The sequence below is a fragment of the Cervus canadensis genome, chromosome 2 (genome assembly GCF_019320065.1).
Source record: "Cervus canadensis isolate Bull #8, Minnesota chromosome 2, ASM1932006v1, whole genome shotgun sequence".
NCBI lineage: Eukaryota > Metazoa > Chordata > Mammalia > Artiodactyla > Cervidae > Cervus > Cervus canadensis.
The window spans coordinates 11,813,113-11,833,019 of NC_057387.1; the positions used below are offsets into that span (position 1 = coordinate 11,813,113).

Genomic DNA, 19,907 nt, shown 5'->3' on the forward strand with positions numbered 1-19,907 from the left:
GTTGGAGAAGACTCTTGAGAGTCCCTTGGACTGTGAGGAGATCCAACCAGTCCATCCTAAAGGAGATCAGTCCTGGGTGTTCATTGGAAGGACTGATGCTGAAGCTGAAACTCCAATACTTTGGCCACCTTATGCTAAGAGTTGACTCATTGGAAAAGACCCTAATGCTGGGAAGGGTTGGGAGCAGGAGGAGAAGGGGATGACAGAGGATGAGATGGCTGGATGGCATCACCGACTCAACGGACATTAGTTTGAGTAAACTCTGGGAGTTGGTGATGGACAGGGAGGCCTGGCGTGCTGTGATTCATAGGGTTGCATAGAGTCGGACATGACTGAGTGACTGAACTGAACCAAAGGTATATCAACACAGCCTTGAACCCTAATCAAGTCTCAGATGTTTGCGTATTCAACACAACAATGTGTAGCCCTGTCCCCAGCAAGTTATGTGCTTGGTTCAATTCTTATTCACGAGAATCTGAGACTGCACCCATGTTTGAATTGATTCTCTTGGCAGCACATGGGCTCCCCTGGTAGCTCAGCTGGTAGAGTCCACCTGCAATGCAGGTGACCCCAGTTTGATTTCTGGGTTGGCAAGTTCCCTTGGAGACCTAGGCTGCCCACTCCAGTATTCTTGTACTTCCCTGGTGGTTCAGATGATAAAGAATTCGCTTGTAGTGCGGGAGACCTGGGTTTGATCCCTGGGTTGGGAAGAACCCCTGGAACAGGGCATAGCAAACCACTCCAGCCCTCTTGCCTGGAGAATCCCCATGGACAGAGGAGCCTGGCGGGCTGCAGTCCATGGGGTCGAAAGAGTCGGACACATCTGAGCACTGCCCAGCTCAGCACACAGCAGGTGGTATGTATGTGTGAAATAGTTGAGAAAGGGCTCCCTCTGCTGACACAAATCTGCCTTTGTTTTATTTGCAGGAGACGACTCTCAGGGAGGCACAATCAGGTGAGGTCTCAGCCTTCTGGTTTCCCAAGAATAAAATATGCAGAATTGTGGGGCAACAAGATTGGAACAAGTGATTTCTCTATGTCCCTGTGGCTTCATGCTCCCACTTTCACATTCTTTAAAATGGCCATAATCACAGCTTCTTGGAATCCTAATAGTGTATACAACGGATTTTCCCGCATAAATAGATCAGTTTCTTATTTCAAATTTATCCATTCCATTAAATGGATGATACTAAAGGTTATAGATTTTCTAGGTTGGCAGAAAGTATTTCTGATGCAAATAGTCCTATAGTTAGACCACATGTTACTATAACTGTATAAAATGATTGTTAGTCCTAGATTTTACAGTGGGGTCTCAGCTTCTAGTAATCCTCTTTTTGTCCCAACTGTGCTTATTTACTCATCAAATTTTGTGTTTTTAAGTTTGGTTTGATAAATAGGGTCTTGTTCTTCTATCTGTGTCAGTGTCTTGGTCTTAGGTCATAGTCAGATTCTTGGATCATGGATTTTGTCTAATTGCTTCTTGAATTATCCAGGCAGAATGCTGTAAAGACACTTCCTCTTGATGATGAGGCTGGGCTTTTTTTTTTTTTTAACCAATTGAGAGTGACCATTCTATTTATGAGATGATCATTTCTATGACGTCAAAGACTCTTCTAGCCTTGTTCTGCTGACTTCTCCCTACTCTTTTTTTTTTTTCTCTATCCCACTTTCATGTATAGTATAATGTTCCAAGGGTGATCAGTGTTTCTATGCCTTACAGGAGACCCTTGACCGTAGGCCCATCAGAACCCCTCAACCCCCTGCACCCTGCCCCCGTGGAGCTGCAGCAGTTGTACATCAACGGTGAGGACTCCCTGGTGGGAAGCTGCTCTGGGCCTGAGCCAGAGAAAGATACTTGTTTTGAGGCCTAGCAAAAGGCCCTGGTCTCCCTAAGCATCCCAGAAATTCATGGTAAACAATTGTTTATGAAGAAGCATCTGTAGCACACCCCACTGACTGGGATTGCTTACGAAGTTTTTTTTTTTTTTTTTTCTCTTCTCAGTGCATCCCAGAGAAAGAGACTTGGTATATTCTGAGATCCAGATTACTCAGCCTGGAGCAGAAGGGGAAGGTACGTTACTGGGGAGAGATTTTGGCTGCAAACTGCATTCATTCATTTGACACGTTTACTGAGTCTGCTTTGAGTAAATGGAGTGAATCACTGATCAAGACAGATTAAAAATCCCTATAGTAGTGCTTAGATTCCAAAGAAAGAGGACAGATACAGAAAGCTATGTAGCATCCTTCCTGATATCAGAACAAAAGTTAAGCATCTGTCTAACAGACATTGTAATCATGAGGGTATATGTTCAAAGGTTATCTGAAAATAGTGAATGAATTATTGCAAAGCACCTACCATGTGATACCAGAAAGAATGAAGGGATGGAGCCAAAGCAAAAACAACACCCAGTTGTGGATGTGACTGGTGATAGAAGCAAGGTCCTATGCTGTAAAGAGCAATATTGCATAGGAACCTGCAATGTTAGGTCCATGAATCAAGGCAAATTGGAAGTGGTCAAACAGGAGATGGCAAGAGGGAATGCTGATATTCTAGGAATCAGCGAACTAAAATGGACTGGAATGGGTGAATTTAACTCAGGTGACCATTATATCTACTACTGTGGGCAGGAATCCCTTAGAAGAAATGTAGTAGCCATCATGGTCAACAAAAGAGTCTGAAATGCAGTACTTGGATGCAATCTCAAAAATGACGGAATGATCTCTGTTCATTTCCAAGGCAAACCATTCAATATCATGGTAATCCAAGCCTATACCCCAACCAGTAATGCTGAAAAAGCTGAAGTTGAACGGTTCTATGAAGACCTACAAGACCTTTTAGAACTAACACCCAAAAATGATGTCCTTTTCACTATAGGGGGCTGGAATGCAAAAGTAGGAAGTCAAGAAACACCTGGAGTAACAAATTTGGCCTTGGAGTATGGAATGAAGCAGGGCAAAGGCTAATAAAGTTTTGCCAAGAGAATGCACTGGTCATAACAAACACCCTCTTACAACAACACAAGAGATGACTCTACACATGGACATCACCAGATGGTCAACACCGAAATCAGATTGATTATATTCTTTGCAGCCAAAGATGGAGAAGCTGCATACAGTCAGCAGAAACAAGACCAGGAGCTGATTGTGGCTCAGATCATGAACTCCTTATTGCCAAATTCAGACTTAAACTGAAGAAAGTAGGGAAAACCACTAGACCATTCAGGTATAACCTAAATCAAATCCCTTATGACTATACAGTGGAAGTGAGAAATAGATTTAAGGCACTAGATCTGATAGACAGAGAGCCTGATGAACTATGGATGGAGGTTCGTGACATTGTACAGGAGATAAGGATCAAGACCATCCCCATGGAAAAGAAATCAAAAAGGCAAAATGGTTGTCTGAGGAGGCCTTACAAATAGCTGTGAAAAGAAGAGAAGTGAAAAACAAAGGAGAAAAGGAAAGATATTCCCATTTGAATGCAGAATTCCGAAGAATAGCCAGGGGAGATGAGAAAGCCTTCCTCAGTGATCAATGCAAAGAAATAGAGTAAAACAACAGAATGGGAAAGACAAGAAATCTCTTCAAGAAAATTAGAGATACCAAGGGAACATTTCATGCAAAGATGGGATCGATAAAGGACAGAAATGGTAAGGACCTAACAGAAGCAGAAGATATTAAGAAGAGGTGGCAAGAATACACAGAAGAACTGTACAAAAAAGACCTTCATGATCCAGATAATCATGATGGTGTGATCACTCACCTAGAGCCAGACATCCTGGAATGTGAAGTCAAGTGGGCCTTAGAAAGCATCACTATGAACAAAGCTAGTGGATGTTATGGAATTCCAATTGAGCTATTTCAAATCCTGAAAGATGATGCTGTGAAAGTGCTGCACTCAATATGCCAGCAAATTTGGAAAACTCAGCAGTGGCCACAGGGCTAGAAAAGGTCAGTTTTCATTCCAATCCCTAAGAAAGGCAATCCCAAAGAATGCTCGAACTACCACACAATTGTACTCCTCTCACATGCTGATAAAGTAATGCTCAAAATTCTTCAAGCCAGGCTTCAGCAATACATGAACTGTGAACTTCCAGATGTTCAAGCTGGTTTTAGAAAAGACAGAGGAACCAGAGTTCAAATTGCCAATATCTGCTGAATCATCGAAAAAGCAAGAGAACTCCAGAAAAAACATCTATTTCTGCTTTATTGACTACGCCAAAGCCTTTGACTGTGTGGATCACAAGAAACTGTGGAAAATTCTGAAAGAGATGGGAATACCAGACCACCTGACCTGTCTCTTGAGAAACCTGTATACAGGTCAGGAAGAAACAGTTAGAACTGGACACGGAACAACAGACTGGTTCCCAATAGGAAAAGGAGTACGTCAAGGCTGTAATTGTCACCCTGCTTGTTTAACTTATATGCAGAGTACATCATGAGAAACACGGGTCTGGAAGAAGCACAAGCTGGAATCAAGATTGCCGGGAGAAATATCAATAACCTCAGATATTCAGACAACATCATCTTTATGACAGAAAGTGAAGAGGAACTAAAAAGCCTCTTGATGAAAGTGAAGGAGGAAAGTGAAAAAGTTGGCTTAAAATTCAACATTCAGAAAACTAATATCATGGCATCTGGTCCCATCACTTCATGGCAAATAGATGGGGTAACACTGGAAACAGTGTCAGACTTTAATTTTTGGGGTCCCAAATCACTGCAGATGGTGATTGCAGCCATGAAATGAAAAGATGCTTACTCCTTGGAAGGAAAGTTATGACCAACCTAGATAGTGTATTAAAAAGCAGAGACGTTACTTTGCCAACAAAGGTCCATCTAGTCAAGGCTATGGCTTTTCCAGTACTCATGTATGGATGTGAGAGTTGGACTGTGAAGAAAGCTGAGCACTGAAGAATTGATGCTTTTGAACTGTGGTGTTGGAGAAGACTCTTGAGAGTCCCTTGGATTGCAAAGAGATCCAACCAGTCCATCTTAAAGGAGATCAGTCCTGGGTGTTCATTGGAAGGACTGATGCTGAATCTGAAAATCCAGCACTTTGGCCACCTTATGCTAAGAGTTGACTCATTGGAAAAGACCCTGATGCTGGAACACATTGGAGGCAGGAGGATAAGTGGATGACAGAGGATGAGATGGCTGGATGGCATCACCGACACAATGGACATGAGTTTGAGTAAACTCCAGGAGTTGGTGATGGACAGGGAGGCCTGGCGTGCTGCGATTCATGGGGTCGCAAATATTTGGACACGACTGAGTGACTGAACTGAACTGAACTGAACCATGTGATAAGAATACTATTATTATAATATATAAATATTAATATGTGTAATATATACATGTTTAGTTAATTTATATAACGACCTTGTGTAACCCACATACTGAGCAAGCAAGACTCATGACTTACTTACAAAAATTTTCTGTCCCCCTCTGTGTCTTTAAACTTTCTTCTGTGAGAGATTTTCCTGGGCACTCGGGTTGAAAATTCTGGCAACCAAAGGCTTTTCAACACATTCTCCATTCTCTTAGGTGATAGACAGTAGGTGGACACTTTATGTCATAGTCTCATAATCTCTTACTTATTAAGTAAATAGAACGCCAAGTTTGAAGATGATTAATCAGAACTTTCTCCTCTCCTAACGCAGGCAAGTTTCAGAGTGAATCTGGCAATGGTGTGGGTGAGGGGGAGAACCAGGCAGAGTTGGCTTCTTCCCTATCTCTTGGGTTGACTTCCTACCTAGCCAGGGGAAAGGAGTAGGAAAGAAGTTATTCCACCTGGTACTGTGGAAGCTGGCTTCTGCCTTCCTGGGATGACAGATACTTAAACGGGCACTCCCTCCTATAACGTGTATATACATGGTCTCTTGAGGTTTCCTGCTGGAGCCCTCCTTCCTAAAGTTCCTTCTGCACAGCTGAGGTTTTTCTAATGAGTTGTTTCTTGTTCCTTCACTGGCCTCACCTCCAATCAGTCATATCCAACTTCCTGCTGCTGGAGTCCCTTGGTACCTGGGGGCCTTATTGAACAGGACTGAAGGTCACCACACTTCTGCTTGTTCTGTCTCCCATGTGGACCACATCTGTGCTTGGGGACACCTGAGAATTTCAGGTCCTAGCTGGCCCAGCAGATCTCTTTTGATCCTACCACTTGCTGTGAGTTAGAACTCTCAATGCTCCCGATAAGGGGTGTTGAAATATTTTTTATTGTAATCTGCAGTAAGAAATACAAGTTGTGTTAAAAAAAAGAAAAGAAATACAAGTTGTACTATTAAGAAACATGAATGTGCACACATACATGCACACACACACACATACCTAAACCAAAATTTTAGGAGATAATACTTAGTGTGATGCACTCAATTTTCTATTCTCCTCAAATTGATTGTTTTAATCACCTTTGTGGAGGTATAAACAGTATAAAATATAATTCACCACTTTTAATGCACATTCAAATTATTTTAACAAATGTATCCATTCACAGAACCACCACCACAGTCACAGTGTGATGTGTGAACATTTCCAGAAGCCCAGAAAATTCTTTCATATTCCTTTTCAGTTAATCTCCCTCCAGCTTCACCCTTGACAATTACTGATATGCCTTCTGTCCTATAGTTTGCTTTTCTAACAATTTCACATAAATGGATTCTTATATAATGCAATCCTTTTGTTTGGCTTCTTTTGCTTAAAACAATGTTTTGAAATTCATCCACATTCTAGCATAAGTAGTTCACTATTTTTTTGACATGTAAAAAGCTATGCCTACTTAATATATACAGCTCATGAGTTTGGGGACGAATCAACACCAGGGAAACTGTCACCACAGTTTAAGGCCGTAGATATATGCACCATTTTCCAAAGTTTTCTTTTTTATGATGATGATAATGATGATGTGTGGTAAGGACACTTAACAAAAGATTTACCTTCTTAGCTAATTTTAAGCATACGATAAAATATAGTTAGTGATTGTAATATATTGCTCAGTTGCTAAGTCATGTCCAATTCTTTGCTACCCCATGAACTACAACATGCCAGGCTTCCCTGTCCTTCTCTGTCTCCTCAACTCATGTGCATTGATGATGTCAGTGATTTCATCCAACCATCTCATCCTCTGTTGCCCTCTTCTCCTGCCTTCAATCTTCCCCAGCATCAGGGTCTTTTCCAATGAGTCACTTCACATTAGGTGGCCAAATAATCGGAGCTTCAGCATCAGTCCTTCCAATGAATATTCAGTTGATTTCCTTTAGGATTGACTGTTTGATCTCCTTGCAGACCAAGGGACTCTCAAGAGTCTTCTCCAACACCACAGTTCAAAAGCATCAATTCTTTGACTTTCAGCTTTCTTTATGGTCCAACTCTCATGTACATGACTACTGGAAAAACTATAGCTTTGACTAGATGTACCTGTGTTGGCAAAGTTATATCTCTGCTTTTTAGTATGCTGTCTAGGTTTGTCATTGCTTTTCTTCCAAGGAGCAAGTGTCTTTTAATTTCATGGCTGCAGTCATCATTGCAGTGATTTTGGAGCCCAAGAAAATAAAATCTCTCACTGTTTCCACTTTTCCCTCTTCTATTTGCCATGAAGTGATGGGACTGGATGCCATGATCTTAGTTTTTTGAATGTTGAGTTTTAGGCCAGCTTTCTCCACTCTTCTCTCTCATTGTCATCAAGAGGTTCTTTAATTCCTCTTTGCTTTCTGCCATTAAAATGATATCATCTGCATATCTGAGGTCAATATTTCTCCCAGCAATCTTGATATTCCAGCTTGTGCTTCATCCAGCCCAGCATTTCACATGATGTACTCTGCATTTAAGTTAATTAAGCAGAGTGACAATATACAGCCTAGATGTACTCCTTTCCCAATTTTGAACCAGTCTGTTGTTTCATGTCTGGTTCTAACTGTTGCTTCTTGTCCTACATACAGACTTCTTAGGATACAGGTAAGGTGCTCTGATAATCCCATCCCTTTAAGAATTTCCCACAGTTTCTTGTGACCCACACAGTCAAAACCATTAGCATAGTCAATGAAGCAGAAAGAGATTTTTTTGGAATACCTTTGCTTTTTCTATGATCCAGCAGATGTTGGAAATTTGATCTCTGGTTCCTCTGCCTTTTCATGTACTGCTGAAGCCTTGCTTGAAGGATTTTGAGCATAATTCTGCTAGCATGTGAAATGAGGGCAATTGTACAAGCATTTGAACATTCTTTGGCATTGTCCTTTTTTGGGATTGGAATGAAAGCTGACCTTTCCCAGTCCTGTGGCCGCTGCTGAATTTTCCATACTTGCTGGCATATTGTGGAGAAGGCAATGGCAACCCAATCCAGTACTCTTGCCTGGAAAATCCCATGGACGGAGGAGCGTGGCTGCAGTCCGTGGGGTTGCGAAGAGTCGGTCATGATTGAGCAACTTCACTTTCACTTTTCACTTTCATGCATTAGAGAAGGAAATGGCAACCCACTCCAGTGTTCTTGCCTGGAGAATCCCAGGGACAGAGGAGCCTGGTGGGCCGCTGTCTATGGGGTCGCACAGAGTTGGACAGGACTGAAACGACTTAGCAGCAGCAGCAGCAGCAGCAGCTGGCATATTGAGTGCAGCTCTTTAACAACATCATCTTTTAGGATTTGAAATAGCTCAGCTGGAATTCCATCACCTCCACTAGCTTTGTTCGTAGTAATGCTTCCCAAGGCCCACTTGACTTCACACTCCAGGATGTCTGGCTCTAGGTGAGTGACCACACCATCGTGGTTATCTAGGTCATTAAGAGCTTTTTTTTGTACAGTTCTTCTGTATATTCTTGCCACCTTTTCTTAATCTCTTCTGTTTCTATTAGGTCCTTGCTGTTTCTGTCCTTTATTGTGCCCATCTTTGCATGAAATATTCCCTTGATATCTCTAATTTTCTTGAAGAGATCTCTAGTCTTTCCCATCCTATTGTTTTCCTTTATTTCTTTGCACTGTTCACTTAAGAAGGCCTTATCTCTCCTTGTTATTCCCTGTAACTCTGCATTCAGTTGGGTATATATTTTCCTTTCTCCTTTGCCTTTCGCTTCTCTCCTTACTATACAGTATATCTCCAGAATGTATTCATCCTTGATAACTCAAGCTTTGTATCTTTTGAGCCTTACCTCTAGTTTCCTTTCCCCAAGCTCCTTGTAACCACTATTCTACTCTCTGCTTCTATGAGTTTGAGAAAATACAGTATTTGTCTTTCTGTATCTGGCTTATTTCTCTTAGCATAATGTCCTCCAGATCCAACTGTGTTGTCACAAATGACAGGATTTCCTTCTTTCTTAAGGTGGAATAATATTCCATTGTGTATGTGTGTTTTTCTTAAGGTGGAATCATATTCCATTGTATATGTGTGTGTATATCTGTGTGTGTGTATCATATTTTGGTTTTCACTCATCCATCAATAAACTTTTAAGTTGTTTCTATATCTTGCTGTGATCTATTCGAGATCCTGATTTCAATTCCTTTGGATATGTACTTAGAAGTGGAATTGCTGGATCATACAATAGTTTTATTTTTAACTTTTTAAGAAACCTTCATACAGTTTTCCACATTAGCAGTACCAATTTACACTCTCACTGACCGTGTTCCAGAATTCCTTTTTCTCCACATCCTTGCCAACTCTTGTTATCTTTTGTCTTTTTAATGATAGCCACCCTAACAGGTGTGATGTGATATCTCAATATGGTTTTGATTCCACTGATGATTACTGATGTTGAGCACCTTTTCAATAACTGCTGACCATTTGTATGTCTTCTTTAGAGAAACATCTCTCCAGATCCTTTGCCCATTTTAAAATTGAGTTATTGTTAGTTTAGCTGTTGAGTTGTATGAATTCCTTATATATTTTACATATGAATCTCTTATCTGATAATATGGTTTGCAAGTGTTTTCTTCTATCTTGTAAGTTGCCTTTTCAGTATCCTTGTGTCTAGTAGAAATTTCAATTATAAGCTGATCCAGAACTTGGTTTACAAATGAGGTTAAGGACTTCTGCAAGTTCCCAAATCCAATGAAAACTAAGTCTTCTGTTTTACTATAATATTTGCTGCATATAGTGCCTATTGCTATATTTGACTAATGCATATCCTCTGAACACCTGCTTTGTCTGTCACTGATTTCTCAGCCATCCTCACTAATCAGGATCTTTTGAATGATAAAATTAGAATTACCATCAATTTGATTGGGTTAATTGGGTGCTTCTTATAGAGTCACCTTGATCAGTTGCTGCTCTTCACACTCTGTCTTTGACATATTTGTCAAAACACCCTTGAAGCTGAGCACTCTATTGGTGGATGAGTTATATTTCAGGCACTTTCTGTGTTGGTGATCTGTAGCAATATTTCTTCACCAGTGACTCAGTGTTTGCATGAAGCCCCTGAATTGCATGCAAAGTTCCTTGCATGTGTCTATTATTCCAGGGAGAGAGTACATAGCTTCTATTTGGTCATTAAAAAGAACTGTAACCCCGGAAGATCCATGGGAAAAAATATGATGAAAAATAGAGTATTCCAGGATGTATTCTTTTTCCCAGGCTCTATCCCTCCATAAAATTACTGTATAGTTCTCATGATTCTATCTGCTCTGAGATTCTTTATGTCTAATAAGGAGGATATGAGAAATTATACCTGCTAAAGTTTTCTCTTACTGTGACTCCATCTCTAAGAAACTTTGGCAATCAAGTCAAAACCAGAACATGCTAACATAAGATGGTTTTTCCCTCAGGGCATACATTTAAAGCATTCTAGTGGGAACTTGCAGAAAAAGCAGGGCTTGGACTTTGCGATTGGTGAGATGGAGGTGCTATAAATTAAGGGAGGCAATAATTGAAACTAAGAGAGAAATTATCTCTTAACATCTGGTAAAGAAAAGGAGTGAGATTTCTCTTTGTGGTATTGAGGGAGAACTTTATAGATCAATGGAGCTTGCAAAGAACATGCAGAGAGTTGAGTTAAGAAATGGTAAAATAAGATCATGTGTGTTGTAGGAGGTGTTGGGTGGCAGAGAAGAGAAAATAACAAGTCAATACAGAAGCCCATTGACTCCCAGATTCTGGGAAATAAGCTAGAAGACTGGGTTTGGAGTGGATCAAAACATTCATCACCCTATGGTTTTCTTTTTCTCCACAGCCAATACCTTCAGAACATCTCTAGAGGACCAGGTGAGTTTCATTTCCTGATTGTTTTCTCTCCCACTACTACCTATCACCCCACATTTCCTCTCCTTCCAGTTCTTCTTCTATCTTCTTTCCACCCCAGCATGTCTCAATTGTCTACTCTGAAGTGAAGACACAGCTCTGAGATGACTCGTCTGGAAAGGTCAGCTCTAAAGATGAAGATGCCACGGAAAGTTATGAGAATACCCTACTTATATGACTTGTCTCTGATCCAAAGACCCAGCTTAGCGAAGCCTTGAGGACTCTGGAGTGGCCAACTAGTTCCAGCTTTCCAGTTCTTCTTGCCCATGTGCATTCACTCCAAGGACTTCTGATCCATCCAATCTGAGGCGCTGATGGGAAGACCCTTCAGAGACTACACTGAAATGACCAAGATCCACGGTCAAGAGGAAAGCCTATATACCTTCTCTGAGCCTAACCTAATGTGCTCCTTACTGTCTGATTTCAGGAGAGGGAGAAAGACTGCTATAGAAAAACAGAAGGACAAATTTTGGAGAATTGGGATTTGTATCTAGATAGAAAGGACTGATGAATCAGGTCTCTGTTTAATACATATTCAGCAACTCTCCCCGTGGGGAATAGGTTGCATCAATTGGTTTCACTATGAGTGGCTGCATGCATACTTGACAAGCAAAGCACAGGTCCATCCCTCCTGCTTACCCTGCCTGTCAAGATTCACTTGCAGACAAAAGAATCCATTTCAAGTGGTTTACAGATAAAGGAATTTAAAAATTTATATTGGCTACTTTGAAAAGTCATTTGAAGAGCTGGAGAAGCAGGCTCCAGACTGAGGTTCCAAAAGCAAAACCTAATTACATTAATGTTATTAGGAACAAAGATTTTTAACACTGGAGACAAGAAATACAACAAATATAAAAAGTTAAGTAATAACCTGGAAAATCTAAATTTGAATTGGAAATGTCAGTGCAAACTGATGACAGAACCTGCTCATTTTAAAAATGTTATCTATTTCTGAGGTCATCCACTGGAAAGGTCTAGAAATAATTAATAACTCAGTAACAATGAGCATCCATTGCACATGCTGTAGTCTCTAAATACTTTTTCCTACTCAAAGGATATAGAGCTACCTTTCTTGTAAGAGCTGTATCTTTGAGTTATCAAATAGGTGATGTTAGAATAATTCTTCCAATAGATGAAGAAGGAACTATTCACACAAAATAGTTGTGTGAATGTTTCACGCTATACCTAATGATCAAGCTGATATAAAAAAAACTCAACCTAATATTATAGGCCTCCTAATGGAAATATTCAATACCACCTACAAAGTATTTAAGCCTGAATTATCAGAAGTAAATCCATTGAAGTCTCTAGATCTAACTACCAGTTTATAGGAAATACAGTGGACAAAGGATTTTGTTAAATAGCACCATGGGATTGCAATCAGAAAAATCTAAACTATGGAAAAATTCTAAAGGACAAATGATCTGGTTTCTTTAACGAAAGAAGGAAGGAGAAAGGGAAGACTTATGAATTAAATGATACTTAAGACTTGTCAGTCAAAAGGAATGACTGGGCCTTGCCTCAAACAAATCAAGTTTAAAAGGAATTACTTATGGAAATACTAAATGAAATTTGTACATTAGTATGAAGAAATTATGTTTGGATAATTTATGTGTTTGAAGAATTTATGTTTTGGGTATAAATGATAGCATTATGGTTATGTTTTTATTAAAAATATTCATCTTTTACTTCATACTGAAGTATTTGTACATTAAATATTATGATTTTGCTTGAAATAATCCAATAAGAGTTGGGTGGGCAGGAAGTGGATAGAGGTACAGATAAAGCAAGATTGGTCATGTGAGCACCATTTCTGAAGCTGGATGGTAGGTACATAAAGGGAGGAAGTAGAACTTATACTAGTCTCTTTATATGTCTTAAATTTCGATGATAAAAAGTTAAGCATTGGCATTGTATATATGTACCACAGCTTCTTTACCCATATCATCCATCAATGGATCTCTAGGTTGTTTCATGTCCTAGTTACAGTAAATAGTGCTGCAAGGAACACTGGGGTACATGTGTCTTTTACAATTATGATTTTTTTCAGGGCAGCCCAGTAGTGGGATTGTTGGGTCATAATCGTAGTTTTACTCCTAGTTTTTTAAGGAAACTCCATACTGGCTTCTATAGTGACTGTATCAGTTTGCATTTCCACCAACAATGAAAGAGGGTTCCCTCTTCTCCACATTCTCTCCAGCATTTACTCTTTGTAGATTTTTTGATGATGGCTATTCTGATCAGTGTGAGGTGATATCACATTGTAATTTGATTTGCATTTCTCTAATAATGAGCAATGTTCAGCATCTTTTCATGTGTTTACTAGCCATCTGTATGTCTTCTTTGGACATTGCTCAGTCATAAAAAGGAACACATTTGAGTCAATGTTAATGAGGCGGATGAACCTAGAGCCTATTATACAGAGTGAAGTAAGTCAGAAAGAGAAAAACAAAGTATGTAGAAGTATGTAAAGTATGTAGAAGCCATATGTAAAATGGATAGCCAGGGGAATTGTTGTATGATTGAGAGAATTCAACCCAGGGCTCTGTGACAGCCTGGAGGGGTGGGATGGGCTGGGAGAGAGGTTCAAGAGGGAGAACACATATGCACACCTATGGCTCAATCATGTTGATGTATGGCAGAAACTGACACAGTAGTGTAAAGCAATTATCCTCCAATTAAAAATAAATAATTTTTTAAAAGATAATAAGATCTAGGGTGGAAGGGATAGTTAGGGAGTTTGGGATGGGCATGTACACACTGCTATATTTAAAATGCATAGCCGACAATGTCCGACTGTATATAGCACGGGAAACTCTGTTCAATGTTATGTGGCAGTCTGGATAGAAGGGGAGTTTGGGGGGAGAACAGATACATGTATATGTGTTGCTGAGTCCCTTTGCTATCTAGCTGAAGCTATAATATGCATTAATATTGGCTATACTCCAATACAAAATAAAAAGCTTAAAAAAATGTTAAGCACTCCCAATCTCCCTTACTCTGCTTTACTTTTATCCCCCATAGCACTTACCACTTTAAAATATACTATACAATTTGCTTATGTACTACGCTTATTGTATGTCGGTCCTCTAGAAAGTAAGGGCAACAACCTTTGTCTTTTTCGTTCACTGATATATCCCAAGCACCTAGAACTATGCTTGATACATTGTAGGTGCTTAATAAATACTTCTGAATACCTGAATTACCTATTTCATTCTAAAAGATCTGCCATGACTGTTCTTTTAGAATGGGGTGCGTGTGTGTGTGTCTGTGTGTGTATGTGTACTTTTAGTGTAGCTAGTAAAAGCAGTGTATCAGGATGAATATGGGCTTTAAATCCAAAAGATTTTAGTTCAAGATTTGAATTTGCCACTTATAATTTCTTAGATAAGTTGCATAAAATGTTTTTGTGTCTAATTTCCCTCTATGCAAAATGAAGATACCTCACGGACTTCCCAGGTGGTAAGAACTGATAGCTTATGGTGAACAATGTTGGATTTGTGATCTCTGATGAAGATTTAGCTTTGGGACCAGGTATCAAGCTTGATCACTCAAGAGCTTTTGTGTAGCAGAGTTTTATTAAAGTGAAAAGGGAACAGAGGAAGCTTCTGACATAGACATCAGGAGGAGGGCAGAGAGTGCCCCCATCCCTAGTCTTAGCAAGGGAATTATATACTTTTTAATTGGTTATTAAAATAAATGAAAAGGATGTCTCAAGGTTGTAAAGATCTTACTAGATTCACTCCCATAATATACATTTTAAGATAACAGGATTAGTCAGAAGGTTTTCAGGAAAGAGAAACATGTCTTCAAGCTGGATACATTATAGTTATATAATCCTTACTAAGGAATGTAGGAAAAAACCTTTGTCCTTTCCTCCTCCTTGAGAATTCCAGACCCCTATCTCCTCTTTGAGAGCCCCAAACTCCTTTCTCCTCCTTGGAGACCTTGGACTTCTTATCAACCTGCCTAGGGATTGACTATCTCAGAATCCACCTGCCTGTGAAGGAGACATGAGACGCAGGTTTGATCCCTGGGTCAGAAAGATCTCCTGGAGGTGGGCTTGACAATCCACTTCAGTATTCTTGCCAGGAGAATCCCATGGACAGAGGAGCGTAGTGGGCAACAGTCCAAAGGGTAGCAGACTCGGACACAACTGAAGTGACTTAGCACACATGCACATACCTTGTATGACCATTGTGAATGCATTCCTAATCAAGGCTTTTGTCCTTGCTCTTCCCTCTGTCTGTAATGCCTTTCCTCCTGATAACCTCTACTTGTTTCCTCTCATCCTTTAGAGCTTACTCAAATGTTGTAATCTCCATAAAGCCTTCCCTTATTACCTGTTTATGATAGACACATCACCTAATCTTCATTAACTCCTCTTCTTATGCTACTTCATATTTATCCAAAGCACTTTTTTCATCTGACATTCTAAATTTTTGTTAAAAATTTGTTTATTATCTGATTACCCAAAGCATAATTTATGCTCTATGTAAATAAGAATTTTATTTATTTTGTTTAATAGTGTATCCTTAGTGCCTCTTTCAGAGCCCAACACATGGTAAGTACTTAGTTAACATTTATGGGTTATGAGAATTATATAAAGCAACCCTGGTGGCTCAGACGGTAAAGTGTTTGCCTGCAGTGCAGGAGACCCAAGTTCGATCTCTGGGTTGGGAATATCCCCTGGAGAAGGAAATGGCAACCCACTCCAGTACTCTTGCCTGGAAAATTCCATGGACTGAGGAGCCTGGTAGGCTACAGTCCATGGGGTCGCAAAAAGTTGGACACGACTGAGTAACTTCACTTCGCTTCACTTCAATGTAAGTGTCTGATAATGTGCCTTTTGCATATAAGCATTCAATACATATTAATTGTCAGTATTTAGTAAGCCACTGATTTATTTTCTAGGTCAAAAAATATTTAATGTGCACTTAGTATACGAAGCATAAAGATAGATCAGGAAAAAATGTTTCTCCTTAAGAAGTTTCCAGTAGAGAACAGACTTGTGGACACAAGGGGAGGGGAATGGGAGGGTGGGACGAATGGGGAGAGCAGCATGGAAACATTTACACCACCAAACGTAAAATAGATAGCCAGTGGGAAGTTGCCATATGACTCAGGGAACTCAAACCAGGGCTCTGTGATCACCTAGAGGAGCGGAAAAGGGTGGGGGGTGGGAGGAAGGTTCATGAGGGAGGGATATATGTATGCCCATGGCTGATTCATATTGATGTGTGGCAGAAACCAACACAATATTGTAAAGCAATTATTCTTCAATTAAAAATAAAATTAAAAAGAAGTTTCCAAAGTAATATACTGGAAGAGATAGCTACATAAACAGATAATTCCCATATAATGGGAAAGTATGATTAGATGGAGCACTTAGCCCATGTGTTAGGGAAAGTAACATTAACAGTTGTAACAAGTGAACCCAGAAGACTCAGGAACTTTCCAAACAAATCATCAGTTGCTCTCAGGGTGAAGGGCAATGCGGCACTCCACCCAGTCATTCAGTAACGTAGGTTGCTTACATCTCGTGGTACTGCCATCTTCAGTGTTTCCAGTTCCTCTGCAAAAGGGGAGAGTGTGGAAGGTCAGCCAAGAGACTTTAGGGCCCAGTCCTGAAAGTGGAATGCATTTCATTGCTTCCACAGGCCACTGACCAGAACATAGCCACAGTTTCCCTACCTAACTCAGGGGTGGGAATAGGAATCCAGCTGAGGCCTGGAAATCAGAGGACACAGATCTTGTGGACACCCCAGCTAGTCACTGCCCAACTCAACCAAAGGAAATTTTCAGGGAAATTTTTTCTGGAAGAGATAGCATACAGTGAGGAACATGTAGAAACCAACCAGATCTGAGTTCAGATCCAGGTCACAGTTCATATCTATGTAACCTTAGTTGTTGTTGCTCAGTTGCAAAGTTGCAACCAACTCTTTGTGACCCATGGACTTATCCATCACCAGCTCCCGGAGTCTGCTCAAACTCATGTCCATTGACTCAGTGATGCCATCCAACCATCTCATCCTCTGTCGTCCCCTTCTCCTCCTGCCTTCTATCTTTCCCAGAATGAGGATTTTTTCCAATGAGTTAGCTCTTTGAATCAGGTGACCAAAGTATTGGAGCTTCAGCTTCAGCATCAGTCCTTACAATAAATATTCAGTGTTGATTTCCTATAGGATTGACTGTTAAGCTACTTAAATATCTCCTTAGAGATTAAAAATGAGAGTATCAGTAGAACCTAATTCACAAACTTGCTGTGAGGATTAAATGTGTGGAGTCTTAAGCATAAAGCTTAAGATGCAGTAAACATTTATTAATAAGAAATGTTAGCTGTCAGGAGGAGAAAGGAAGGAATAGTACGCAGAGGAAAAGGAAACTGAATTAGAAAACTAGACACAGAAAGAATGGGCTAGGAAATGAAGCAAAGGGCTTTAGACAGACATGAATAACTGTGCTCAGGTATAAAACAGAAAAATGTGTTCAGGAACATATAAACAGATTAGTATATGTGCAGAGTAAAATTCTGCTTACTGGAAAATTGTGTCAGTCTGGAAAGGTAGCTATCCGAGTAACCTTGGAATCATAAGAACATTTATCTTGTAACCATCAAGAACCACGGATGATTTAGTCTAACAGCGTGTCTCAGATTTGTGTCCTTCAGAGAGATCTCTCTGGTGGTTGTGTCGTAGACACAACCCGGGTGGGTGAGCCCGGTGGCAGGGAGAATGCTTAGGTCCTGTCACTGAAGTCTAGGTTAGATGAACAGGGTAGAGCCACAGATGCAGTACAGGGGAGGGGCACAAAACTTGTTTTGTGAGAAACTCAGTAAAAGTAATTGATTGATTGGAAGTGGAGGAAGGCATAGAGGACAGCTCCCAGGAATTTGGCTCAGGCTCAGGGGAACTATGATGCCATAAATGGAGATAAACTGGAGCATAACTCAAAATTTTCTCAGTAAAACTGCAGCCTCGCTCAGTTGTGTTCAGTGTTGCGTTTTATGTGCCAGAACTTTATTTACCAAAAGCCATGTGGAAAATTTGAGATTCACATCACGTTTCTCTCCTTCTGGCCAATCACTCTGTGGCCTAGTCTTTTTCTTTTTCTTTAAGAATTTGATTCGTTGCCTTCACTCTTGAGTTGTTAGAAAGTTTACCTAGATAATCACTATGATACTTCCACCTTGTATATTTCATGATTCTGCCGTGCTTGCCACCAGCCTTTGGTTCTCATTAGCACCATACCAGCTTCTTGCTTATTATATTTAATAAAATCTCTAAAGCTAAGCATGGCCTTGAGATAAGATGTAAAAACAGACCCTACCCAAATGTCAGCTCAAGAGTCTCAGAAAGAGGAACCCCAAGATAAATATATCATTTATGTTTATGCAAAATTGTGTTATGTCTTCAGACTTGCCAGAGGCATGGAAAAATAACACCTCAAAAATTTACATAAGCTGGAGGGGCAAGGGGAAAGCCTCAAACCAGTTGGCTTCTATTATTTTCTACCTAAAAAAAGAAAAATAGAATTTTCATTATGAAAGGAAATCAGCTCATTTGCACAGGGCCTCCTTCCCTGAGAACACAGGAAGTCCAAGTTCTCCCCAAGAAGCTATTCAGGGTCATGAAGAGGAGGGCAGAGTTAGGTTCAGGATATTATAGAACTTTTATGACCCAGTGAAAAGTGAAAATGGAAGACCCCTTGTTCAAAAACCAAGAGAAAAAAAGTGATGCTAAAAGTACTAGTATATAAAACTTTTTTTTCTTTCTTCCATGGTCTCTCCCTCTTCTTGTCATGATGTTTTTTATTTGCTATTTAAGGTCATCATAAGAAAAGAAAAAACAAAATTTTAAATTATTAGCATGAATTTTATGGATCACCTTTATATTTTGCAATGCCAGCTTTAACTGGAAATATGAGAGTATTTCACTCATATGTAGGACCACAGAAATTAGGCAATTTGTATTTCATAGTTCATTCATGCATATGCATTTTGTTCTTACAAGAAGAGTGGAAATTCTGGGGAAAAAAAAAACAAGTTCTCACTTAAAATTTCGTCTCTTAATATAAGCACATTATGCCAATACTTTCTACTTGTGGATTACTGACAAGTAAGGAAAGACTGAAATATTGAGATTTCCTTATCTTTCCTTTTCCTTCTATGTTATTTTCCACATACAAGATTAACTGATATAGGGAAGTACCATAAGGAAGGATACAATAGGGTTTCTTTGTTGTTCGGGTTTCTTGGTTGTTCAATTTCTTAGAACACAACTTCCTTCTTACTGTGTTTGAATCAAGGTCTGGTTCAAATTGAAAGTGTGGCTTTCGGGGGCTGTTAGTTATTGATGTCATGTTTAGTTTTACTCCCTTTGAGTCCCCCTGAGCATGGTGGATCCAACTGGAATTCTGTGTTCATAGAGTATTTGAATGCTGTTTGCATTTAGGCAGCAAGGAAAGTGGATACACCTCTTGTAAGTATCTTCTCTGCTTATGTGCTCACTCCAGTGTCCCATCAGGCTTCATTTACAAAGCACAAATTTAAACATAAAGGTATTAGAAATTTCAAGATGGCACCAGCAGAGCATTAAACCAAGCTCAGGGCCTTTATAGTGCAGGACCCTGTGTAACTGCACAGGTCATAAGCTCATGAAACCGGATATAGTTTTGATGTGTCCAGCAAGT

General features: G+C 39.9%; 1 protein-coding gene across 3 annotated transcripts in view; it reads left to right on the forward strand.

The window, feature by feature from the left end:
* The window catches only part of FCRL4 (Fc receptor like 4), a 38,315-nt gene extending 25,408 nt beyond the window's left edge, over positions 1-12,907 (forward strand). For 2 of the 3 annotated variants that reach the window (XM_043452839.1, XM_043452846.1), the window contains exons 9-13: positions 928-955; positions 1,721-1,803; positions 2,003-2,071; positions 11,149-11,180; positions 11,278-12,907. In XM_043452839.1, coding sequence (XP_043308774.1) covers positions 928-955; positions 1,721-1,803; positions 2,003-2,071; positions 11,149-11,180; positions 11,278-11,319 — 254 coding nt within the window. In that variant the 3' untranslated portion in view covers positions 11,320-12,907. Of the gene's footprint in view, positions 1-927; positions 956-1,720; positions 1,912-2,002; positions 2,072-11,148; positions 11,181-11,277 lie in introns of those variants that run through there. The other variant, XM_043452840.1, reaches the window with a different exon arrangement.
* Positions 12,908-19,907: the final 7,000 nt, after the last annotated feature.